Source organism: Vombatus ursinus, unplaced genomic scaffold (assembly GCF_900497805.2).
Source record: "Vombatus ursinus unplaced genomic scaffold, bare-nosed wombat genome assembly UNPS02014820.1, whole genome shotgun sequence".
Classification (NCBI taxonomy): domain Eukaryota; kingdom Metazoa; phylum Chordata; class Mammalia; order Diprotodontia; family Vombatidae; genus Vombatus; species Vombatus ursinus.
This window is the reverse complement of record NW_020954598.1, coordinates 27,290,219-27,317,209: the sequence shown is the minus strand read 5'-3', so window position 1 is coordinate 27,317,209 and position 26,991 is coordinate 27,290,219. Positions and strand designations below refer to the sequence as shown.

The window sequence follows — 26,991 nt, the reverse complement described above, 5'->3', positions numbered from 1 at the left end:
TTTTTTTTTTTTTTTTTTGCTTTTTGGTGAGGCAATTGGGGTTAAATGACTTGCCCAGGGTGACACAGCTAGTAAGTATCAAGTGTCTGAGGCCAATTTGAACTCAGGTCTTCCTGACTCCAAGACTGGAGTTCTATCCACTGTGCCACCTGGCTGCCCCTACTCTGCTTTTCTTAATGTCATCTGAAAAAAGCATTAGCTTTTTGGGGTCTCATGTTGTACTAGATTCAAACTGAGCTTATGGTTCATTAAAACCCCCAGATCTTTTTCATAGGAATTGTTTTCTCACCACAAGTTGATTTTTTTAAAGTCCCAAGTCTAAGTTTTTGCATTTTTACCTATTCAGTTTTATTTTATTCAATGTGACCTATCATTCTAGTCTGACAAGGATATTTTGGGGGTTCTTATTCTGTTAGTCACCATGCTTGCTACCTTTCCCACCTTCGTGTCTGCTACAAATTTATTTTTCTTCTGAAAAATTGACAAGCATGCTGTCTAATGTGACTGGTAAAAATGTTGAATACTATAAGACCAAAAACAGATCCCTTGGCCATTTCCCTAGGGATCTCCTTCCAGGTTGACATGAAATCATTAATTCCTCTTCTTTGGGTCCAACCATTCAACCAAGTCTAAATCTATGTAACTACATGAGCATCTAGCCCACATTTCTCCACCTTGTCCACAAATGCAGTATGAGGGACTGTGTCAGATGTTTTATTGGCATATAGGTATGCTGAGTCTTTGTTTTCCTCTGTTCTACCAGTCTAATAACCTTGACATAGAAGAGAATGAACTTAGTAGTGCATGACCCATCCTCAGTGAAGCCACTCAGGTTTTTCATTATCACTGCTTCCTTTTCTAAGTGCTCATGTATCGTCCCTTTAATAATGTTTTCTAGACTTTAATCAGGAATTGAAATCAAGCTCAGTGGGCTATAGTTAGCAGATTCCACTCTGTTCCCTTTTGGGGGGGGACATTTATTCTTCTGTACCCCTGTGACACTTCCCTTGTTTACACTCTTTCAAATGTCTTAGCTTGGCTTAGCAGGAACATGTGTCAATTCATTAAATGCCCCAGGATGTGAATAATTTAAATCTATCTATAAGCAGCTAAATACTATCTGTCTTAGGTTTCTATTCCCACTTAGCAATGTTTGTTCTACTCAGATGGAACAGAGGGTGGTAAAACATTTCATTGTGTGGCACTGATTATAAATCCTTAGGGATTCTGAGACAAGGGAGATCACTGTGATCTGGGATGATCAGAGAAGGCTTCCTGGTGAAAGCAGGACTTGAGCTGAGCATTAAAGAATTGGTAGGATTTAGATAAATGGGAAAACAGGGAGAGTGGGAGTAAATACAAGAACATATAATACACACATGCCATAGAGTTAGAGACTGGACCTTGGATTGCATTTGTATAAGGAACTCCCAGGTGAGGAAACTCCTGCCAATGTGGGTTGGCACCGTTTCTATGACATATAGTTTTAGAGAGTTGCCTAGAGTATTGAGAAGTTAAATGACTTGTCCAGGGTCACACAGTCCTGCCTTTTGAGGCCAACTGCCTCACCAACCATATTGGTCTGAAAATAAGCCACGTTTCCCCCCCTAAATCTGGCTTGAATAAAACCTGAATATAGTCTGTAATCAGTGTTGTTTTTTGATAAATGTAGATTTTTTCTTTTCAAATAATAGTAATAACTCATGTTGTCATCGATAGCACTTGACTTATTAAAATGCACTCCTTACAACTAATCTAAAAGAGAGACAAAACAAACATTATTGTCTCTATTTCCTAGAAAAAAGGAAGGAGGGCTTGGCTTGCCAAGGTAACACAGCTTTTAAGTAGAACAACTAGGACTCAAACTTAGGTCTTCTCACTCTAAACCCGATGCTCAAGTTATGATCTGTGTTCAGAGATTGAGTAGATTCAGACCAATAAAATATAAGAACACACATACACAAAGCTAATTCGTTGGCGGAGGACTTTCCATATGCCCTTCTGTACAGAAGTTTGAAAATGGCTCACAGAGGGGCAGCTAGGTGGCACAGTGGATAGAGCTCCGGCCTTGGAGTCAGGAGGACCTGAGTTCAAATGTGGCCTCAGACATTTGACACTTGCTAGCTGTGTGGCCCTGGGCAAGTCACTTAACTCTGATTGCCTCACAAAAAGAAAAAAAGAAAATGGCCCACAGTAAGGCCAGACATGCTGGCTCTTGGCTGAATGGGCAGAAAACACCCTATAAGGTTGGTTGGCATTAATAGGAGGCCTGCCAGGCATTTGCTTAAAGAATACCCAGGGCTTGAGGTGGTTTACCCCTAAGCCTTAGAGCCCAAGAGATTCCTTGTCTGTATAACTCAAGCTAGGTATACTGCCCACACCTTAGAAGCAGATGACCATGGTGCAGTGTTAGCTTTGGGATGTCCCAAGTGAAGTGGTCAGGCTCTGTCTGGGTGGGTGGTGCTAACTGTCAGATGGGGAATGAATTCAGCCCTCTACCCAGATGGCAAGTCCTCATCCTCCAACAGCTCCTTTGGATAGGAGCATATCATTCCATTCTTCATTTCAGTTCAATTTGAGACACATTTAAGTGTCTACTAGTTACAAAGTTCTGTGCTGGTCGGTGGAGGAGATACAAGGTTAGAGAAATCACAGTCCCTGCTGTCATTCTCAGTCTAGTAAGCCCCGTGCATATGCCTGTGCCCTGGACTGCAGAGAGGGGACCCAGAATTTGTTTTCAGATGTCTTTAGGTTGGAAGAGTTTGTCTGGTCTTACATATGTGGTGGCCCAACCCTTTTAATCATGGCATCCCAGAATCTAGGCTCCCTTGGTTCAGAGAGCGCAGTACCTTCTCTCAGAAAATACCCTGTGTCATGCCCTGTGCCATGGCCCAGAGTTCCAGGGAAATCCCACGCAAAGGAGAGAAAGACAGCTGGAAAATGCATTTCATTTTCCTGAAGCCTGGGGACTGATTTCTATCGGTCCTCTCCTGAGGTCTTTCAGGCTTGGGACACATGGGTTGATGTTTGGCCAGCCCAGGTGATCCATCTGATTCATCCAGCTCTGCTGAGAAAGCATGGGACTGTCAGATGCTTTCATCTGGGGACCCCAAAGAGCATCCCTCCAGGATCCTTCCCTTGGCCTCCATCCCCTTGCAGTTAGCTGAGGAGCTTGTATGGTGTTTCATCTTGTCGGCAGCAGTGATGGATGCAGGGAAGTGGGAAACAAACAAGCTCTGTATTCCTGCAGGGAGTAATTAAGCATAGGACTAGAGCCGCAGTAAACCTTTGGCATAATGTAGTAGCTGAAGTTACCCTGCGGCTGCAGAGTTCAGGACAGTGCAGGTGAAACAATGATAATTGGAGCAGACCACGGGTACAAGGGAGATGCTGTGATCCATCACAGTAGTCCTGAGGGCCTGGATTCCTTTCCTTCTGTCATTTCTCTGTTTGCTATCTCTTGGCCAGAGGTGGGGAACCTGCGGCCTCGAGGCCACACGTGGCCCTCTGGGTCCTCAAGTGCAGCCCTTTGACTGAATCCAAACTTCACAGAACAAGTCCCCTTAATAAAAGGAAAACTTGGACTCAGTCAAAAGGCTGCACCCAAGGACCTAGAAGGCCACATGTGGCCTCAAGGATGCAGGTTCCCCCCCACATGCCCTAGACAGACTGTATGTAGTTCCGTCTCAAATAGATCTAGAATTTCAGTTTTCTTCTGAGAGTCCTTGATAGAATTGGTCACTCTAAGATCACAGCAAAGGTGAAGAAGAATGTGTGTTGGTGTAAGAAGAAAAGTAAGACAACTGTAAAATAGCAGAGGTTACTGGGGAAGGCATCTTTCAAAACATCCCATGTTCTTTTTGGCAATTGGGGTTAAGTGACTTGCCCAGGGTCACACAGCTAGTAAGTGTCAAGTGTTTGGTCTGAGGCCAGATTTGAACTCGCGTCCTCCTGACTTCAGGGCCAGTGCTCTATCCCCTGCGCCACCTAGCTGCCCCAGACATGCCATGTTCTTAATGATACCCCTAAGATATGTAAGATTTTATAAGACCCTTGTGCCCAGTGCCCTGCAAGAGGGAATATATTTGAGTTGACTTTTCCTGGAGAGCTGGGAAGAGACTTGTGTAGGAGAACTGGTCAATTACATACCCCATATCTGGAGATCTCGTGGGCCCCTCCCCTAGTCCAGAAGGCTATTTGGCACCTCCTCACATCCTTAGTAACTCTGACCACATGCACGCTTAGAGCTTGCAGCTGGCTCACCCTGCTACTAAACTCACTAACCATGGCTAGGCACAGGGCTCCCCATCATTTACAGTTGTCTCTATGGAGGGGGGGAGGGAGGTGGCTTCCCCACCCCACTAATGCATGTCCTCCTGACATATTGGCCGACAGATCCCACCGTTGAAGTGGTCAGTGCCATGAAGGACCTGACCGTCGAGGAGAGCAGCATGGCCGAATTCATATGCCAGTATTCCCGGCCTGTACAGGCCACGTGGAAGATCAATGAGCAGGAGGTCTGTGTGGACGGGAAGCGCATCATTATTGAGCAGGATTGGAATGTAGCCAAGCTAACCATTAAACCTGCCCTCCCGCGTGACAGCGGCCTCTATTCTTGTGAAGCCGGGGGCACCCGCGTGGTGGCTCTGCTTGACGTCCAAGGTGAGGCATGCCTGCCTGCAGGCTGGTCAGGCAGAAAGCCCACCGCAGGGCAGGAGGGAGGAAGGAGGATAAGGCTGACCAGACCTCGGCTGGACTAAGAGCCAGAAGACCTGAGTTCAAATCCCCTTGGCTCTGCTGCCTTCTAGTTATGTGACCTGGGGCAAGCTATTTAACATCTATAAGCCTCAGTTTTGAAATGAAGGGGTTAGACCAGATGACTTTTTTTTTAGCTCTGAAATCTTATACTCTCATAACTTTAGTTTGTAGTTTAGTTTGTAGCTAAGTTTAGTTTGTAGCACCTGCTGTTTTAACTATATGGTGATGGTGAAACGGGAGAGCAGATAACTCCTCGGACCGAAAGCTTCTACAGGCAGAGAACTCTGGAGTAGATGCTAGGGAGAAATAGAAAAGGGCAAGAGACACAATTGCTGTTGTCAGAGGGCCCCCAGAGTATGATCCTTACTCTTGGGGTACCCAAGTCTGATGGTAGAGATACGCAATCCCCCCAGTCTGAGTATGGACATGTGGTTGTCTGTTAATTCAACAGACATTTGTTAAGCTCCTACTGTATGCCTCAGATGTGTGCTAGGCCCTGGGAATATAAAGATATAAGCAAAATAATCCCTGCCCTACAGGAGTTCCCATTTTACTGGGGTGGGGGTGGGGAATTCTGCATATATGCAGATAAATAAATACAAAATCTTCAAAGTAAATATGAAGCAAATTTGTGGGGAAACAAGTGGGGGGAATCTGGAAAAGACTCATAAGAGGGAGTGTTTGAATAGAGCCTTGACAGAAGCTAGGGATGGTCAGAGCTGAAGACAAGGGAGGGATGGGAGAGGAGTGCATTCCAGAACTGGGAAATGGAATGTCACAGATGGAGAACAGTCAAGGCCAATTTGACTGAAACATGGAATATGTAAAGAGGAGAAATGGTCGGTAAGCCTAGAAAGAGAGGCTGCAGCCAGATTATAAAGGGCTTTACATACCAAATAGGAGTTTATTAGACCCTAGAAAGTCAATGGAGTTTTTTCAAACAGGGGAATGGCATGGTCAGACTTGGAATATCAATCTGGTGTCTGTGGGGAGGATGGAGGGGACCCATTAGGAGGCCACTGCCATAGTGGTTCAGGCAAAATGCGACAAGAGCCTGAAATTGGATGGTGGCCCGGTGAGTGGAGACAAATGGGAGAGATGTTGAGGAGGTGGAATTGACAAGACGTGGCCAACTGAAGGGTAAGGAAGGGAGAGTGGAGTCTGAGGATGCAAATCTAAGCGAATGAAAGAATAGTGATACTCTCACAGAAGTATTGACTTGGATGCTGCCAACCTGAAGAGCCCTCCCTCCTTGCATTAATTTTAAACGAATCTGATAGAGGTGGTCCAGCTTCCCAGCCGTGCAGGGCTAAGCTCAAACGGTGCAATAAAGTTTTCTCACGATTCCCATAATTGAATAAGTTTTTCTCACAAAACAGAAATTGGACTAGACATATAATTGAATAGAAAGGGAACTGAGCTAGATCCAGAATTTAGTCACAAGATGGAGTCAATGTGGTTCACTCAATTCCCACAATTTCCTGAAGACCAAAGTGTTGTTGAAGTCTTAGAGTGATAAGCCTTCCTGGTGGAGGTGGCATTTCAGTTGGGCTTTCAAAAATGGGTAGTTAGAAAGGCATTCAAGGCATTGGAAACAGTAGGAGTAAATGCAGAGAAGTAGGTTAGCATAGAGCATATTCAAGGGGCAGCGAATCACTAGATTTAGCCAGAGTATAGAATATGTGGAGGCACATGGTATTAACCAAAGCTAGAAAGATAAAGTGACATTTAATTGTAAAGTTCCTTGAATGCCAGGCAAAAGAGTTTGAACTTTATTTGGTAGGCAACTGGGAACCATGGGAGGGTTTTAAGCATAGGGGTGACACTACTAACTTAATGTATATGGAAGATTAATCAATCCTTGCTAAAAACTTGTCATTGAAATAGCTTTAATTAATAGCCCACCACATTCTGTTCTTTGAAGCCATTATAGATGGGTGAAGAGGGGAGGAAGGGCATTTCTAGCAACCAAAAGACTTTAGGAAGTGAACATCAAAACAGGAGTTAGGAACCCAGGGGTAGAGCCAACCAAGGCAGTAAGATCTTCAGGCCACAGCAGAAGTTGTTTGGAGATTCAATTAAATAAACATTTATTAAGTAACTTGAATGTCCTAGGAGCTAGAGGAGATACAAAGTTTAGATAAGACCCAATTTTTACCTTCATGGAACTCAGTCTAGTAGGAGGATGTGACATGATCTCCAATACATTTTATATACAATGGTACATGATCAATGTATCAGAAAGGATCAGACAGAGTGCTATGTGAGATCCAGGGTGGATCTGCTGGAATCAAAGAAGGTTTCCTGGAAGAGGTGGTATCTGAGCATGAATCCAACAAAAAGGGGAAGGGGGAGAGCATGCTGGATGTAAGACACAGGTGCCGCAAAGAGTGGGAAGTTAGCAGTAGCTGGTGAGTATCCAAACTGGCTAGCCAGTAGAGGACATGGAGGAGTGTTACATGAAATGAAGCTGCAAAGGGAGAGTAGCACTAGATTGTGAAGGAATTTCAATGCCAGGCTAAGAAGTGTGAATCTGGCTCAGTCAGCAATAGGGAGCCATTGAAAAGTTTTGAGCAGAGAGAGGACATAACTAGATCCATAAATAAGGAAGGTAAGCCAGACAGGAGTAGGGACCACCTAGGAAATTCTGTCTGGTAAGAAATTAGAGATAAGGGATAAAGGCAAGTTCTCTCTGTATGGATGCTAGAACAGCGTGATGGGAGATATTGGCATTTTGAAACAAAATGGATCTGCCTTTTATCAATTCACACTCATATTACCTTGGTGGTTTCCTAATGGACCCTACCAGCCCTCCCAGGCTTTACCTCATCCTTCTCACACTACTCCTTCTTAAGGCACATCTCTGACCATCTCACTCCCTTCCTCATGGCTTCTTGTCACTTCCAGGGTCAAACCCAGACTCCTCACTGTGATATCCAAGGCAGACCACCTAATCTGCCCTTCAGCCCCAACTCCTGCCCTGCAAAGACGCTTTGGCCCAACGGACTGTTTAATCCAACACAGATATTCCCAGACTATAAAGCCTCAGACCTAGCTATGTGACCACAGGTCATATAGCTTAACCTCTCTCTGCCTCAATTTCCTCAACTGTAAAATGGAGGTCTTAATATCACCTATCTGCCAGGGTTGTTGTGAGGATCAAATGAGATAATATTCATAAAAGCGCTTAACACAATGCCTGGCACATGCTGTTGTTGTTCCATCATTTTTCAATTGTGTCTGACTCTTCATGACCCTATTTAGGGTCTTCTTGGCAAAGATACTAGAGTGGTTTGCCAGTTCCTTCTCTAGCTCATTTTACAGATGAGAAAACTGAAGCAAACAGAGTTAAGGGACTTGCCCAAGGTCACACAGCTAGTAAGGATCTGAGGCCAGATTTGAACTCGGATCTTCCTGACTCCAGGCCTGCCACTCTATCCCCTGTACCACTTAGCCACCCTGCCTGGCACATAGTAGGTGCTATATAAATGCTAGTGATCGTGGTGATGATGATGACGATGATGATGATGATGATGATGATGATGATGATGCCTGTGCACTGTGTCTAAGGCACTTTGCTGAGTAGTAGGCTAGATACAAAGCTAAAAACTGACACAGACTCCATGAGGTGACAGGGGATTTAGGGCCTTACATCTCACATCAATCCTGCTTCCATAGCTTTGTTCCTCAAGCAGCAGAGTGGAAATGGCCCTGGACTTCTATTCCAGTTCCGCCATGAATAAAAATCAAAGAATTCCAGCATGGGAAGGGGCCTCAGTGAACCTTCTAATTCATACTTGAACAAGAATCCCCCTTACAATCTACTTGGCAAACAGTTTACTGGCCTTGGCTTGAAGGTCTCCAATGAGGGGGACCACTACCCACCAAAGCAGCCCATTCAACTGCAGGATAGCTCTGTTAGGAAGATTTTCCTTCCATGAGACCTCAGTTTACCTCACGTCTCTACCCCCCTTTAAGAGTTACCAAGCACTTTGTTCCCAACAGCTCTGTGAAATTGGTGTGGTAGCATGGCAGAGTCATAAGGCTGCTAGGCTTGGAGCCCAAAGACTCAACTTCACCTCCCAGCTCTGCATCTCTCTGAGAGACACTATGGTGTAATGTAAAGAAATACCACTTATTTTGGGGTCAGAGGATCTGGGTTTGAGTCCTGACTGCTGTTTTCTTTGTGACCTTGGATAAGTCCCTTAAATCTCTCGACAACTAATTCAATTCAACAAATATTTATTAAATGGCTACAGCATGCAAAGAAGGCACTGTGCTGGGCAACAGAGACACAAAGACAAAAGCCAAACAATCCCTGCCTTCAAGTGGATGATATTCTAGCCTGTCTCCTCGTTCAGGGAGATTAATCTTTCCAAAACACAGTCACTCCTCAGACTAGATGATGTCTAATATTCCTTGTAGCTATAATCTTAGGCTTCTCCTCTCCGGTCCTCAGTTTTCTGCTCTGTAAAATTCTATCTAGTTTGAATAAGATGGCATTTCTAAATTCTCTTGCAGCTCTATAATTCTCATGTGAACATCATTATCCCAATTTTAAGATGTTTCAAAGCTGAGACTCAGCATTTAAGTAATTTGCTCTGGATCACACAGTAGGTGACCCAAACCCAGGACTCCTGACTCCAGGTCTAGTGCCCTTTCTACCATACATACCACACTTAACTACCTTTTCTTGTATTCCTCTGAGGGGCTGGGCAAAAAGCAAGCATTCAGTGAATGCCTACTGTGCTGATTTTTACCAAAGTTGGTGGAAGGGTTACACATAACCCTTCCTATTTCACAAGTGCCTTATGTTTTGGAGCCCTGTGGTATAGATTAGTTAACTTAGAGCCTTAAAATATGGAAGGCATAGCCTGGAATAGTGGAAAGAATCTTGGAGATCACTGCTTGCTCTGTAACATCGGGCACATGACTTATCTCTCAACAATAAATTCGATTCAGTAAATATTTATTAAATGCTTACTTCCTACAAGTGAGAGACTGAGGCTACAAAATAAAAAAGCAAATTCTTTTGCCTTCAGGGGGTCTATGTTATAAATTCAGTCTCCTCAGTCAGTGGATCAACAAGCATTTATTAAGTGCTTTAGTTGAGTTGTAGGGGGTGGGGATACAAAGATGAATATGAATCAGTCCCTGACCTTGAGAAGCTTACATTCTTTTGGGAGAAACAACATATCATCCATAAAATGGGGACAATGCCTTCATTGTCCTACCTCACAAGGTTGTTGTTAGGAAGGGGCTTTGTCAATCTTAAATCACTGCGGAAGTGGGAGTTATCATTACTGTTAAATTGGGATGTGTGATGCCGCTAGTGAGCCAGGTAGGAACTCAGCATTTGGCCAATTGTGTCTCTTTCACCTCAGCCAAGAACACCATTGTCCGGGGGCTGGAGAACGTGGAGGCAGTGGAAGGAGGAGAGGCCTTGTTTGAGTGCCATCTGGCCAAGCCAGAGGTTGCCAATCACAGCTGGCTGATGGATGATGTGCCAGTGAGAACCTCAGAAAACATCGAGATGGTCTACTTTGAGAATGGCCGAAGGCACCTGCTACTGCTAAAGAATTTGACTCCCCAGGACAGCTGCCAAGTGACCTTCCTGGCCAATGATATGGTCACATCTGCTTTTCTGACTGTCAAAGGTATGGATGACCGTAGGGGGTTGGAGGTGTGTTTCAGTTATGATGGTTGGTGAGGGGAAGCGAAGAAGATAGGGGAGGATGACTGAGCCTGTAGATTGATTTAGAGGTGGAAGTGGGGGGGGGGCTATAGAATGAATTATTCTACTAGAGATGGAGTGACAGAGATATACCCAATCCAGGTGTGTGTAGGTGGGGGGGGGAGAGAAAGGGAGAGAGATTTTCAAATTTCTATTTCAAATAGTCAGGACAGTCAGATTCGAAGTAACATCCTGGTTCCATTTCCCAGAATGGATCAGGGATCCTAATGCCATGGAAAAGTCATGAGTGATTTCATCTGGATCACAATATATATGATCTTGGCTCTTAGGAGAAGTTGTAATTGGCTGATGGAAAAGATAGTTTGAGTGGTCCATGCACCAAGCCAATGCTACCAGCCCACCCAGTGGCATCTAGGGGTAAAGCTTCAGATAATAGACACACAGTTCCCAATACGGACACACCAACTGGATACACAGACACACCCAATACAAACATACCTACTTGCCTAATACCAATATTCACACACCAACAATCTGCAAACATACCCAATCCAAAAAATACTCACCAGTTAGCTTCACGGACAGATTCTATTACGATACAAACATATACAGTCTGGCTTCGTAGACACTCCCCTCCCAGTAAACATACCTCAGCTAGCCATATAGACATACCCAATCACAATACAGGCACACCAGGTCCTCAGAGTCTTTTAGTCAGTCTATATCAATAAATCTTTGTTCCGTATCCTTACCTAGCTATCGCCATACATCTGGACCTATATGGAGAGTGTCTCAGTATAAAAGAAATGGCATTCTTGTCCCTGACCAAACAGGTTGTGAGGCAACTCCCCTCTAAAAGCCACAAATTCTCAAATCTTTATTGAATTGGGCTAGGTTCTTTCCCAAGCCCAGGACTGCCTTCTGACAGTCCCTCTTCTAGGAAAAATACCCTTAAGACCCAAAATGTACATACGTGCAGAGCCCCCTTCTCTGCCCAACTATCTCACCTGAGCTCTGAAGTTCTGCATGGTTCCTTAGGGTTGAGTGTAAACCAGTTCTGCTCATGCCAGCAACATCTTAGAGCATATTTCCACCCTAGGCTGGCGTCTGGAATTCCTGGAGTCTTTGCTCGATGTGGAGGTCAAGGTTGGCGCCAAAGCCACCTTTGGCTGTGTGCTCAGTGAGGCAGTCCCTGTCAACGAGGTGACCTGGTACACGAATGGCACTGAAATTCAGCCAGATGAGGACTGGGCGATCCAAGCCGATGGCAGCCGCCATATTTTGCTCCTCAGGAGTGCCCAGCCCCACCATGCTGGGGAGGTGACCTTTGCGGCCAGAGATGCTGTTGCCTCAGCCAAGCTGTCTGTGATCAGTAAGTGGGAGAACAAAGAATCTAGGGAGAATGAAGCCATGCCATAGTAATGAACAAAACAAGACCACAGAATTTCCAAATTGGAAGGGACCTCCAAGTCATCTAATCCAACCTGTATTTGAGCAATAATCTCCTCTATGGTATCCCCAGTGGGATATGGGCATACCCCTTTACTTAAAGACTTCTAGCAGATGGAGAACTCAATAGTTACCCAGGCAGCACATTTAATTCACAGTCATAGAGGGTTAGAGCGGGAATGGGCCTCAGGGAACCTTAAGTTTAGGCCCCACTTGGATTAGGATCCCTTTCTACACCATCTTAGAGATCCACTATCATAGGACAAGTGGTCATTCAGCCTCTCTGCTTGGAGACCTGCAGGGGCAAGGTATTTATCCTTTCCTGAGGTAATATATTCCATGTCTCTGGGCCTGAGAATCTACTCTAAGCCCAGGAATCTGCTGTGAGCTAATTAAAGGTTGAGAACCCTAGAGATCACTGGTCTTTTATCATAATGAATTGAATACATGGAGGTTTTCCTAGTGAGGATTTACTAGGCCATTGGGGAGGTTGAACTGAATTACTTTCCAGGTCCCTTCCAACCAAGGGAATCCATATTTTTATAATAATAGACTATGTAACCCGAAAATCCATATGTGTGTGGACAGCAGGTATGTTCATTTATAAAAATGGCAAAGTACATGGGCTGTTGTTTATAAAAATTGGTATTTTTTATAATAATAATATAAAATCAGTTTAATCAACTTTATTCATGCCCAAGAACACAGTTATAGGCCTAGTATTATTTGCAGATCAAGTCCTATCAAGCTATAGAATCAAAGACTGTTAGAACTGAGAAGTATCACACAACGCATAGCATAGAATGTGAGAATTGGAAGAGACATTAGACTGTGAAATCTTGACCAAAAGTTCTTAACTTTTTTTGATCATGAACCTCTTAGGCAGTGTCTGGTGAAGCTTATGCATGTCTTCTCAGAATCTTGTTTTTAAATGCATAAAATTAAAAAACATAGGGTTACAAAGGAAACCAACTATATTGAAGTGCAGTTACCAAAATATTTTTTAAAACAAGTTCACGGATCTCAGGTTAAGAATCCTAGAACTAGATCAACTCCTTCATTTTATAGGTAAGGGCACTGAGGCCAAGAGAGGAAGTGACTTGTCCAAGGTCAAACTGCCAGTAAGTGACAGAGACAGATTAATGAGAATCCCAGTATTTAATGGACTAAACTGTTCTTGAGAACTGTAGGGTTTATTAACTCAAGATATATCTAATTTCTAAGTCCAAGTTTCCATAAATGAGTAGCCATCCTCGGCTTTGATTTCAGTCAGTCAGTCAATGAGCATTAATTAAGTGCCTCAAATGAGATGATATTTGTAAAGTGCTTAACACAATTCCTGGTACATAGTAGGTGCTTAATAAATGCTCATTTCCTTCCTTCTTTCTTTCTTTCCTTCCTTCCTTTCTTTTTCTTCCTTTATTCCTTCCTTCCTTTCCTGTCCCAGGCATGAAATAAAAAGAATTTTCCCAGAAACAAATACTCAATTATCAGAGCTATAGCTAACAGTTTTGGTGTTTGAAGCAAGCAGCACAAAAGTCCCCCTTCAAATCAATTTTGTAATGTATTATGTGAAAAGAATATGAGTATTTAAAACAAATTACTTTGAATGGGAGAAGAGACACTAGGGTACAAGGCTTGGAGGATAGGAGAGAGCAGGGATAGAGACCCTGGGACAATAGTCCCACATGAGAGGACCCTGGCTGAAGGGTCATTTGGGTAAAGCCTCTGGGTTGGGAGAAGGAAGTATACCAAAAGCTAGTTTCCTATTTTAAATTATTCTTGGTAATTAGATACTAAGCTCAATCATTTCTATGGTACTGAGAGGGCAAGTTCTACCAAAATATAAATGTAACAAATTTTTAAATTGCATAGTGCTTATTTAAAATTTTATGACCACTTTATTTTAGGAGCAAAGCCCCAACTGCCCAACCTTAGTTATGGTCCTGCCAAACATTACTCAGAATTTGGCCATGGAACCACACATCTTCCTACTAGTTCAGATGGCTGGCTCATTTTGTTTTTTAAAAAGGAAGGAGGGGGTAGTTTAAAAAGTCCCATTTTCTCCTAGGTCAGGCTGGCCTCATTTGCCCTGTTGGCCCTATGTCAGATACCTAAGCTTCCAACTCTTAAGAGTTTATGGCTTTAAGATTCAGTCTGTGACAGTGAGTAGAATTCAGAAGACCTCATTATGATGGATAATTAATGTTATGTGACCCTGGGAAAGTCATTGCCCTTCTCTGGGCCTCCGTTTCATTCTCTGTCTTCTAGAATCAGGTAAAATAAGTTGGTGCCTCCATACATTCTGTTTCAGAGGCAGCTGGTGGCATAGTGGACAGAGCTGTGGGCCTAGGAATCAGGAAGACCTGAGTTCAAATCTCACCTCAGACTCTTATTGGTGTCTGGGTGACCAATGTCTACCTTAGTTTCCTCAACTGTAAAATGGGGATAATAATAGCACCTACTTCACAAGATTGTTGTGAGGATCAAATGAGATAATCTTTGTAAAGCATTTAGTGCATAGTAGGCAATATATAAATACTTCTTCCATTCCCTTTTGGTTTCCCTCTCCTCACAGTCTCTCTACACATCTGTGCCCTTCCTACAGGTCCCTATCAATGCCAAATTGTACTGGAATGTTTGTAGAAATGGTGTCTCAGTCAGATTTCTCTCTGAGCTATCAGGCTTTCTTTAGTTAAAATGTCTTTCCAGTCACCAGAATAATAACTTAATAGTGAAGTAAAAATAATAGTTCACTTTATATAGCATTTTGTGACTTAAAGAACCCTTGAGATATATATAGTCACAACTCTGTGAAATAGCTCTAATTATCAGCCTCACATAGTTGAAGAAGATGAGGCCCAGGAAGATGAAATTAATTAATTGCCCCAAATCAAATCAGTAAGTGGCAGAGCAGAGCTTGAACCCACATCTTCTGATTCCAGAACCGTGGCCTTTTTTTGTGGGGCCTTGCTGTAGGGCAACTAAGTGGCACAGTGGATAGAGTGCCAGGCCTGGAGTCAAGAAGACTCCTCTTCATGAGTTCAAATCTGGCTTTGGACACTTGCTAGCTGTGTGATCCTGGTCAAGTCACTTAACCTTAGTTTCCTCATCTGTAACATGAGCTGGAGAAGGAAATGGCAAATTACTCCAATATCCTTGCCAAGAAAACCCCAAGTGGGGTTACAAAGAGTCAGACAAGACTGAAAATGACCAAACAGGAACACGTGATCAAAAGATTCTGCTTGAACCTCCCCAGGTTCCCTGGACACCCAGCCCTGCAGATGACCTACCTTACATTCTCTTCTCTGTCACCTCTAGGTCTCCCTGACCCTCCTGAAGATGCTGAGGTTGTAAAACAGAGTGGCCACTCGGTGACCTTGTCATGGGCAGCCCCAGGGAGCGATGGTGGCACTGGCCTGCTTGGGTACAGGGTGGAAATGAAGACAGCAGCAGGAGAATGGCAGTCATGTCACAAAGACCTGGTCCAGGGCACCGAGTGTGTGGTGAGCAACCTGGTGCCCGGGGAGCCCTACCGCTTCCGCATTGCAGCTGTAGGTCAGGTGGGCATGGGAGAGCCTGTGCACCTGCCTCAGACAGTAAAGCTTGGTGAGTGACCTTCATCTGCCTTCTCTCCCTCTTCTTCCTAGTCCTCCTCATCTTCCCCTTTTCTCCTCTCTGTCCTCCTCTTTGCCTTCTCTCCTCCTCCTCCTTTCTCTTTCTTCTTTATACCTTGTGAGAATAGTCTAGAGAGGATGGTCTCACCATCCAGTGATATGGGCCAATGAAGGACAGAAATGGTATTTGCTACAGGGAGGGACGTATTCCCCAATCCCTATGTGCCACAAACACTTAATAAGCCACTCCTCTTGATATTTATTCATCACCGTATTTAGCGAGCTAGGTGAAAACCCAGACTGACTCTTTCATAGATGGGAAATCCAGTGTCTATTTAGGACTGGCTGAGAGCCTAAGGTCCCTCCCACATGACACAGGGACTCCCCTAGGGGCATCATCCATAGTATCAATGCCGCTGATTATATGTCTCCTTGCAGAACCTGTGGAGGCAGTCGCCTCACCCTCTGTAAGCAAGTTGGTGGTGGTTGGGGAAGAAGCTCACCTGGAGTGTGAGATGGCAGGTGAGATCCAGGAGGTGACCTGGAGGAGAGGGAATGAACTGATCCAGCCTGGGGGCCGCTATGAGCTCATCTCCACAGGCAAGAAGCAAACACTAGTGATCCATGGGTTCCAACCCGATGACCAAGGCTCCTACACCTGTAGTTCCACTAGCAGCCAAGCTACTGCTGCTGCATCTTTTGAAGGTATGTCTGGGAGTGGGGGGGGGAGGTTGTCGGGGGTGGGGTGGGGGAGGGAAACGAAAGCAGGCTGAACGTTACAGAAGCATGCAGGAAATTTATTCAGTCATTCATTTGTTTATTCACTCATTTGATTATACACGTACTCATGTATTCCTTCATGTATTAACTCATTCATTTGTCCATTCATTCAGTAATGGGTTCATTCATTCACTCGCATATTCCACATATTCAATGGGTATCTGTTACATTAACAGCACCTAATTCCCAGAGCTGTTGTGAGGATCACATGAGATAATTGTCGCAAAGTACTTAGCACGATGCCTGGCATATAGTAAGTGCTTAATAAATTCTCATTTCCTTCCTTCCTTCCCAGTATGTGCAAAATACTCTGCTTGGGGCTTGGGAAGACACAAAGAAGTCATCATGGCCCCTGCTTTCATTGGCATCATGGCTCCGTAGAGTAGATAAGGCATGAACAAAAAGTACATCAGAAGACAAAGTGGGAAGGACTCAGTTCTGTTTGAGGAGGACCAGAGAAAGATTTCTGGATAGATGACACCTGAGATGGACCATGGTCCATGTGGGCTTCATTGCCACAACTTGGGGGCAGGACATCAGAAGACCTAAATACTAGTCCCAACTCTCCCACTCACTATGTTACCTTGAACAAGTCATTGCCCTGTTTGTGACTCAGGTTTATTCATCTATAACATGAGGTGATTAATCCTTGCCCAACATACTCCACATTTATCTTCACCATTCGTCTGTGAGGTAGACATGAGTCTGTGACTAGTGATCCTATTTTACAGATGGAGGAGAGGAATTCCACAGAGCAGAAGTAACTTGCCTAATGTCTTACAATGAGTTAGCAGGAGAATTGGTTTTTAGTCCCAATTCTCCTGCCTCTCAGCCCATAGATTTTCCCATTCTACCAAGCTAGCTCTGTGTCCTTTGGGTCCAGTCCTTATGCTTCTTGTGGTCAGTCTGACCTCTCCCATAAATGGTGGAAGAGCATGGGCTCTTGAGTCAGAGGAACCAGATTCAAATTTTTGATTCATGCGTTATTAGGGTCAAAGAATTCCTCATCGAGCGATCAGCCGAATTCCTGACTCTGCTTCTGTCCATTCTTAGCTAGGTTGTTCCTGGAATACCAAAATCAGTCTATCACTAGGATGATACTTGATACCTTGTCCAATGATGTAGATCTTTTGAAAAGTTATGCTCTTCCAGCATTGCTTTTGAGAAGCTAGGATTACCTCCGTACCACAATGAGACATAACCCATTAATTAACAAGCATTTATTGACTCTGTGCCAGGCCCTGATGATAAAAATAAAAAAGTGAAACAAGTTTGAGCCACTAAGAAACTTAATGTTTGTAAGGGATGGAATTCCACAGAGTACACTTTTTTTTCTTTTCAGAACAAAACTTCACTTAAGTTTATTTCAGATGTAGTGGTGATGTCCTGTTAAGGACAGGTTAACAGATTACACATTCTAATGTGCAGATACAGTCTATTCACAAATAAGTAAAATACACAGTATATAAAAGACAAATACTCGGTAATTAGAAAGACACTACCAGCAGGGAGAATCAAGAAGGGCCTCTTGAAGGGACTGACACTTGAGGTGAGCCATGAAGCAAGTTTAGAATTCAAAGCAAAGGGAGAGTAAGTCTAAACATGAGAATGAGTCTTTTCAGAGGCACAAAGGGGGAGGTGAAATCTACTGTGTAGGGAACAGCGAGTTGTCAGGTTTGGCTGGAATGAAGAGTCTATGAAGAAGAATAGTGTGTAATCAGTAAGCCTGGAAAGCAAGGTTGGAACTAGATGCCAAACAGAGGAGACTGTAATTTAATCTAAAGGCAATGGGGAGCCACTGAAGCTTCTTGAGCAGGGGAGTGACATGGTCAGACATACCTACACTTTTCGAATATCAGTCAGGTAAGTTTGTGGAAATAAGATATAAGAGAGGAGAGACTAGATGAAGAGAGAGCAAGTAGGAAGCTATTTCAGTGGTTCAAGCTGGAGGTGATGAGGTCCTGGGCCAAGGTGGTCGTGCTGAGAGTAGAGAGAAGGGGACGGTTCTAATACATGCTGAAAGAGGTGGAATTGATTAAACTTGGCGACTGATTTCTTATGAAAGGTGAATGAAAGTGATAATGGCATTCAACTTGACAAAGCTTTGTTGAGTGTATAAAATCGACCAGGGACCATGTTGGGTGTTATGGGAGACCAAAAGAAAAGTAAAACATGATCCAAAAGTAAAAAGGTATGGTATGATCTTCTCCCATTGGTACCACAATTTGGGTAGTTTCCTGAAAGGAAGAACTGTGTCGCTTGTAGACATGTGACCTCAGGCTCCCTTAGGTTTTCCCGCTGACTGACTGCTCCCTCCCTGTGCTCATCCCTCCAGTGGCAGCATCCCAGGCCCCCGAGGCAGACGCCTTGCCCGATGGCCTTGCCCAGCCCAGCCTGCCCCCTGAGGCAGCCCAGGAGGGGGACCTGCACCTGCTGTGGGAGGCTCTCGCCAAAAAGCGCCGCATGAGCCGGGAGCCCACCCTGGACTCAATCAGCGAGCTGCCTGAGGAGGACGAGCGGCTGCATAAGCTGCGGCGAGAAGTCGAGGAAGCTGTGCAGGACTTCTCTGAGGGCTACTCCACTCCCGACGAGCTGGCCCGCACTGGCGAGGCCGACCTCTCACACACCAGCTCTGACGACGAGTCCCGGGCTGGCACCCCATCCCTTGTCAGCTACCTCAAGAAGGCAGGAAAGCCTTGGAGCAAAGCCAAGCCCCCTGGGGCTGCTGCTGCAAGTCAGCTCAGGAAGCCGTGGGAGCAGACAGAGGCTGAGCCCACGGCCACCCCTAAGCTGCCTGGCGACCTGACTGCCGAGATTTCAGAGGAGCCCTCCATGGATAAGGCTGCCATAAAAATACAGGCAGCTTTCAAGGGCTATAAGGTGAGAAAGGAGATGAAGCAACATGAGGGTCCCAGCTTCCGGGAGACTTTTGGGGACATCGTGGTGGAAGCAGGAGGCTCCCTGCACCTAGAGTGTGTGGCCATCAGCAAGACAGACATGAGGACCTGCTGGCTTAAGGATGGAGTAGAGTTGACAGATGGACGACACTACCACATCGACAACTATGGGGACGGCACCTGCTCCCTGCTGGTCACCGGCTTGGAGGCCAGGGATGCCGGCTACTATACCTGCCAGGTGACCAATAAGTTTGGCCGCATCTCCCACAGTGCCCAAGTGACAGTAACGGGGGCCACAGTGACCAGCGGAGCTGAGAGCGAGGCAGAAAGTTCATCAGGCAGTGAGGTAGATGATGCTTTCCACCAAGCCGCCCGGAGGCTACACCGTCTCTTCCGGACCAAGGCCGCTGCAGAAGTATCTGATGAGGAGCTGTTCCTCAGTGCAGAGGAGGGCAGTGTGGAGCTGGAAGAGCCCGGTGACCGGCAAACCTACCGCGAAGATGACCGCTATATCTATATTCGATTTGAGACTGCCAGTGAGGCCCGCCAGGCAACTACTCGCTTCCAAGAGATGTTTGCAGCCCTGGGCATCATGGTAGAAATCGACATTGTGGAGCAAGGGCCCCGCAAGGTGGAGATGCGTATCATGAAGGTGGCACAAGCCCCAGCAGGCCAGCTCGCCTACCCCGCGCCCCCCAAAGAGCACCGTTCAACACTATTGACCTCTGACACAGGTAGGTGGCTGGAGAAGACCCTTGCTCCACAGTGGCCACAGGTGGGGGTTGCTTTTCTCTCTCCTCTCTAGCCAAAGCTGAGCTAATAAGAGGCCCAGATCAATGGAGACTGTTCTCCCCAGTGTTTCCCAGACAAGAAGAGTTCTTCCCTTCAGGAGTGGTCCAGAAGGTTGGGATGGCTTCCATGCTACCCTGGAATTCTAGACCCATCAAGGCCATGAAACTTAATCCTTCCTTGGACCCAGAACCTTGCAGCTCCGTCATGCTCAGGAGATCTGTTCTCTCATTCTGTCCTTAGGGCCTCCGAGCCACTCTCCCCTGATTCTTGGCCCTTTCTACCCTGGTACCTCACTTAGCACTTGATTTGCCCCATTCTGATGCACTTATATAATGGTGTTCTATACTTATACTCTATTATAATGTATTATAATATAACTAGAACATGAGCTCCAAAAAGGCAGAGACTTTGTCTTACTGCTTAATAAATGTTTGTTGCATTGAACTAAAATCCAGCTGACCCTGCTGGAGTAGAGGGAGAGGTCGTGAAAATCATATCTTTCCTTCTAATCTATCCTTCTTCTCCTGCGGCTCAGCCCCTGTTTTCTTGACGGAGCTGCAGAACCAAGAAGTGCAGGATGGCTACCCTGTGAGCTTCGACTGTGCGGTGGCTGGTCATCCGGTGCCCAGTGTGCGCTGGTTCAAAGACGGCAAGGTGCTAGAAGAGGATGACCACTATATGATCAATGAGGACCAGCAAGGCGGCCACCAGCTGATCATCACAGCTGTGGTACCTGCCGACATGGGCGTCTACCGCTGCCTGGCTGAGAACAGCGTGGGCGTCTCTTCTACCAAGGCCGAGCTCCGTGTAGACCGTAAGTCATTGATTGGAGGGGTGGGTGAGGGGTGTGGCCAGGAAAGGGAGTGTGGAATGCTATCGGGACAGAGGAAATTAGAGATGGAAGGAAAGAAAGCAGAGGGTTGGAAGGCAAAGCTCCAGGACAAAGTAAGACGATTAGGAAGATGGCTTGTCCCCTCTGAAGGTCATCCTCATAGGATGCAGAGCTGAAAGAAGCCTTGGAGATCTTCAAGTCCAATTTCCATCATTCAATAGGTGAGGAAAGTGACTTGCCCAAGGTCACTTAGGTAGTAATTAGCCAAGTTGTTAAGCAAACCCTGTCCTCTCACCACTGTAATTATCCCAGTCAATTCAACTCAGTAAGTATTTGTTAAATGCTTACTCTGTACAAGTCCCTGTGCTAGAAAATACAAAGACATGAACACTCATAGTTTCTGATCTCAAGGAGCTAATTTTCTGCCGAGGGGATATAACATATAAATATGTTATGTTAATATGTAAATGTAAAAAATATAAATATATAAAGTATGTAAATACTATATATTCCATGTAATATAAATATATATGTATATATATGTAGAGCAACACATACATATATCATATTGTAGATGTAAAAGTAATTTGTGCCTAGTAGGGCAATAAAAAGCAAAAGGTTCAAGGAAGGGCTTGTGCATAGGAGGTAGCTAGCACCTGAACTGGGCTTTGAGGGAAGCCAGGAATTCTAAGAGGTTGAAGTGACAGAGCACATTCCAGACATGATGGACCACCCCGGAAGATGAAATGTCATGGGAAACAGCAGGTAGGGTAGTTTTACTGGAATGGAAAGGTCATGAAAGGGAATAATAGGAAACTAGACAACAGAGGTAAATGAAGGGCCTTAAATGGCAGGGTGAGGGGTTTATATTTTATTTTAAAGAAAATAGGGACCCATTACAATTGTTTGAATGGAAAAATGACCTGATCAGAGCTATGTTGTAGGAAAATCAGTTTGGCAGCAGTATGAAGACTGGATTGGAGAAGGGGGAGATTGGAAGCAAGTTAGCTAGGAGACTGTTGTCCAGGCGAGAGGTGGTGAGGGTCCGAACAAGGCTCTTCATAATCAGGACCCTACCTTACCCTTACAAGCTTATCTCACATCTTTCCTGCGCATCCATCCTGTGCTTTAGTCTAAATGGACTTCTCACATTTTCCCAAATAAATCCTATGTTCTCCCACCTCCCTGACTGTACTATGCTGTGTCCTATGCCTGAAATAACCTCCCTAGCTTCACCTTTTGAATTTCTAGCTGGCCTTTAAAGCCCAACTAAAATGTCCCCTCCTTCAGAAAGCCTTATTTGATCTCTCAATTGGTAACTGCCTTCCCCTTGGACTTCATGTAACACTGTGTAACTCTTTAATGCATTTATCAAATAATATTTAATTCAGTTCAAGAAATATTTATTAAGCTTTATTATGTTTAGGGCACTCTTTTTACTGGCTGCTAAGAGAGATACATTTATACAAGTTTTTACATTCAAGAAGGTGTCTACTAGGGAATTCTTCACACAAAGAGATGACTATGATACATAATAACACATGATTAGTGGATTAGATGCAAAATACTGTGTGAAACTGAAGGAGAGGACGGTTATTCCTAACTAGGGATTCAGGGAAGGCTTCCTAGAGGTGGTATTGGAGAAGGACTTCCAAGGCTGAATGGTAATTTGATAGGTGAAGAGAAAGAAAGGGGGAGGAATAAATTCTAGTCCAGGAAGAGGGAGCTGAAATGGTAATGTAAAGGAGATGAAAAGTAGCCCAGTTTGTCATGTAGAATGTATGCAGGAGAGTAGTGTGAGATATAACAAGTAGCCTTGCAGAGAGCTACCAGCCTGAATGTTGGGGTTTTATAACAGGTGTGAGGGAGGAAGATGGGCCACAGTGTAGCTGTTTTTGTACTCTTTTTCAGTCCTGTGAACTGAACAACTTCAGGGGAGAATTGGGGAATACTAGCTTTTGGTGACCTTGTATACTGGGCTGATACTCCAGAAACAGAAACCCAGAAGGACTGGCTAAGATCTAGATAGACAAAATGGACCAAGTTGAGTGCCTGACTCTCACCCAGGGCTCTCTTTCCCTTCTTTCCCCCAGTGACTAGCACTGACTATGACACAGCTGCTGATGCTACAGAGTCGTCTTCCTATTTCAGTGCTCAGGGCTACCTGTCCAGGTAATAAAGAGTTTACTTTTTATCCAAAGAGCATGGTGCTGCTGGGATGATGGTACAGGCACCCAAAGAGCTGGAAAGCTAGGGCTTTGGATGCTCCTGTATAGTACATTATGATGAGGAGGAGAAAGAGGAGGAAATTCCACCATTTGAGTTTCATGGACTGACGGACTGTCAGAATTGAAAAAGGCCTTAGAACAGAGAACACGAAGAAGGAGGAGCAAGATTTTGGATTTGCTTTCAACTCTCCGTCAGTTACACCTGTGATTAGGGTGCTGGATATTTCTAATGATACAGCAGAGGAGACTGTGAAAAAGTGTTCAGAGAGCAGAGGGTCTGATCTGGAATATTATCCTCTCACCCAGTGCTAGCTCTACTTGTCTGCCCCAAATGTGGCCTTGGGATGCCATTCACTTCATTCGTTCATTCATTCATTCTTATGTTGGTGCATACGTGATCCCAGTAATGCTGGCACTTCCTCCACTGCCCAAAAAATCACGGTCCACCACCACCTCCTCGTGCCATGCAGTTCTTATGCATTTTCTCCCATTAGTTCTCCATGGGCAGGGGAGGGGAATCTTTCTAATGGGCTGGAAGTCTTTCTTGGGTTCTTTTAATTTATTCTAGGTACCAGTGCCACAGAAAACCAGTGCACCCCCCCCAGTGGCTAATAAAAAACCAGTGCACCCCCCCAGTGGCTAATGAGCTGGTGATGGGTTTCTATTTAGCTAGGCTGGCTCTCAGGCAACAGCCAGTCAGTCATCAGAATCATATTCATAGCTTCTTCATTTTGGTGGAAACTGTTCTGCCTGTACAGTCTTTGGGAAACCAGTGTCACCTCCATGCCTCAATGACCCATCAGAGGAAGAGTTCATTCATTCATTTAACAAATACATGTCCCAGAGTCAGTTAAGTGGTAGACAAGAACTTATCCCCGACTATATGGTAAAAGCCCCACAGCATCTCTGCTCCACTCTTATCACCCCTCCCCAGCCATGACCACGCTAGCCACCCCCTCCCCAGAACCCTGGCTTGAACCCAATTTTCTGTTTCTTTTCCTCCCGGGTCGGGGTGGGGGGCACTTCTCTGGATTTCCTCCTGTGACCCTTTCTTACAAATCATCCATCAGTCGGGAACAAGAAGGCACAGAGTCAACTTCGGAGGAAGGGCAGCTGCCCCAAATCCTAGAAGAGCTCCAGGACATCAAGGTGGCCCCCGGTGCCCGGCTGGCTAAATTCCACCTCAAGGTGAAAGGTGAGTAAGGGAAGTTTTGTCTACCCAGGGACTCCAAGAAAGGGGTAAAGTGTGAAGGGAGAGTCTAGGGCTCTGGCTTTCTGCTATTGATAGATCAAATTTTGACCATCTCTAACCTTCCAGGCCAAATACAGCAGATGGCCCTGACCATCCTCTCATGTGAACTGTGTGTTAGGTCAACCTGATTTGTAGGTGAACTGAGGACCTGCTTCCTAGGGTGCAAGTGGGGACAGAGAGACCCTCCCAACCCCCTAAATCTTACTCTGGCTTACCCTGCCCTGAAATTCTACCATTTCCATTTTGTAGACTATCTGAGCCAAAAGGAACCTAGAACACAGAATGGCAAAGCTAAGAGGGACATTAGAGCTCATTTATTCCAGTACACTCATTTTTACATATGAGGGGACTGGAGTACAGAGAAGAGAAATGACTTGTCCATGGTCAAATAGCCAGCCTTTATTATTGTTCTTAATAATTCTTTCCCATAATTTAAAATTAATAATTATTGATTGATTATAATACCCCTAGTGGCTAGTAGGGAAAATGTTGATAGAGGAGAGGAGAGTCTGCGCCCCCTTTTCCACCCACTGTCCTGCTTTGATAAACATCAGGTGGCTGCCCCAGCTCTTAGACCCTATTCTCACTAGGGCAGCATTTTTAGAGACCCATTTCCCTCCCACCCCTGCCCCTAGATATGGCCTCTCAGTCTACTCTTTCATTTCAGGGTACCCAGTGCCCCGCCTCTACTGGTTCAAGGATGGACAGCCCTTATCTACTTCCTCCCGGATCCTAAAGACTGATAAGAAGACAATTCACACTCTGGAAATCCTCAATGTCACAAAGGAAGATGCTGGGGAGTATTCTGCCTATATCAGGAATGCTACAGGCTCTGCCTATTCCTCTGCCCGGCTACTGGTCCAGGGTAAGCTAGCCAGCCCTGGTGCTTTAACACCACCTGCATAGGGCCTTTGGCCTGGCATAATACTGTCACTGCTTGTCTTCTTAGAGGGGAACATACACAAGTGTGTGTGTGGGGGGGGGGTCTTTAGCATGGCCGAAGACGAAGAGTGGACTAATATCTAACAGCAGAATTCAGCTACTAACAAATTCGCCAGCAAGAGTCTTGTCTGGCAGTTTGGATGCCTAAGGGTCCCTTGACCACACTTAGAGTTGTTACTCAGTCATTCAGTTATGTCCAGCTCTTCGTATCCCAGCGGACCATAGCATGCCAGGCCCTTCTGTCTTCCACCATCTCCCAAGGTCTGCCCACACGCACATTCATTGTGTACTGTCCATGGAGTTTTCTTGGCAAAGATACTGGAGTGGTTTGTCATTTACTTCTCCAGTGGATCACCTTTTGTCAGAACTCCCCACCATGACCTGTCTATCTTGGGCAACCCTGCATGATGTAGCTTATAATTTCATTGACCTGTGCAAGCCCCTCTGCCACAACAAAGCAGTGATCCATGGGGGAGGGGGGTGTTCACTAAACTAAACCATGCTATTTCCCTTTCATCACTGTATCCCGCCTGCACTAATAAAGGGAGTGGGGGCCATTTGGGAGATATATGTTCTTGACTGCATTTCTTCTTCTTCTATGTTATTATCAAGGTCCCAATGAACCAGATAAGAAGATAGATTCAGGTAAGAAGAAAATCCAATGGGCAAAGAAGATAATATAGATTTATTTCCACATTTATTAAGTTCCTACTGTGTGCAGAGCTCTGTGCAATGCATTGAGAGAGGTGTAAAATTTAGAAACAAAGTCCCTGACCTCATGTCATCCTTAATCTAGCAATAGGGAAAGAGCAACACAAATAGGGATAAGAATAAGGAGAGAGATAGAGTTAAGGATAGGGATGGGGAAGGATAGAGAGAGGGGTAAAGATAGGGATAGAAATAGGGATAGGGATGGGGATAAGGTCTGCCTGACACAGTGGAGGCCTTCTTCAAATTCTCTTAACATTCCATGCCTATCAATGCTATGTTTGGGCCATCCATCTGTTACCCCTCACTCTCAATACTTGCCTACCTTAACGCAATCTTTCATGCCACTTCCCGGGGGCGTGTCTTTAGTTACATGCTGCTCAGCATACTTACACCCATCATGCATTTTTTATTGCCCTTTGAATAACCTGCTCCGCCCTCCCCCCTCCCCACACGCACAGAGTAAAGAAAATAATAAAAGAGAAAAATAAAAGAAAGCGAGCACTAAGTCCCGGTGCTTCAGACTAGAAGTACAGACTAGGAGTTTAGCAGAGGGGAAGAACAGCCAGAGCCAGGATGACTGGGGAGAACTTCACAGAAGGGACTTGATCTGAGCCTTCAAAGATAGGAGAATGGAAGGTACAAAATTAGCTTCTGGATTTGAGCAAAGAACATTATCATTGTTACTGAAGCTTGGAAAAGGAAGTTGTGGGCTGGAGCAGTCAGGGAAGGCTTCCTAGAAGAGGTGGAGCCAGACAAGGAAAAGTGAAGCCATTCCATTGGTCTTCTTCTCAGAAGGCTGACCTTGCCAACTGTTGTTTTTCTTTCTAGATTTTCATGAACAACTTGTACCTCCAAGGTTCCTAGAAAGATTTACCAATAAGAAAGTGAAGAAGGGTTCTAGCATCACCCTCTCAGTGAAGGTTGAAGGTAAAGGAATAAGATGAAATTCCATTTCTCTAGTGCTGTACAGCTTATATCTGCTTTCCTTCCAACAGCTTTGTGGAGCAGATAGTGCATTATCTTGATTTCGCAGCTGAT

General features: G+C 45.0%; 1 protein-coding gene across 1 annotated transcript in view; it reads left to right on the top strand.

Annotated features, from left to right (window-relative positions):
- LOC114024071 (obscurin-like) overlaps positions 1-26,991 on the top strand; it is a 291,936-nt gene that overhangs the window by 156,976 nt on the left and 107,969 nt on the right. The window contains 11 exon segments of the mRNA XM_027836906.1: positions 10,143-10,415; positions 11,553-11,825; positions 15,224-15,528; positions 15,969-16,224; positions 18,635-19,930; positions 20,524-20,802; positions 22,914-22,992; positions 24,119-24,243; positions 24,968-25,165; positions 25,855-25,887; positions 26,782-26,880. Coding sequence (XP_027692707.1) covers positions 10,143-10,415; positions 11,553-11,825; positions 15,224-15,528; positions 15,969-16,224; positions 18,635-19,930; positions 20,524-20,802; positions 22,914-22,992; positions 24,119-24,243; positions 24,968-25,165; positions 25,855-25,887; positions 26,782-26,880 — 3,216 coding nt within the window.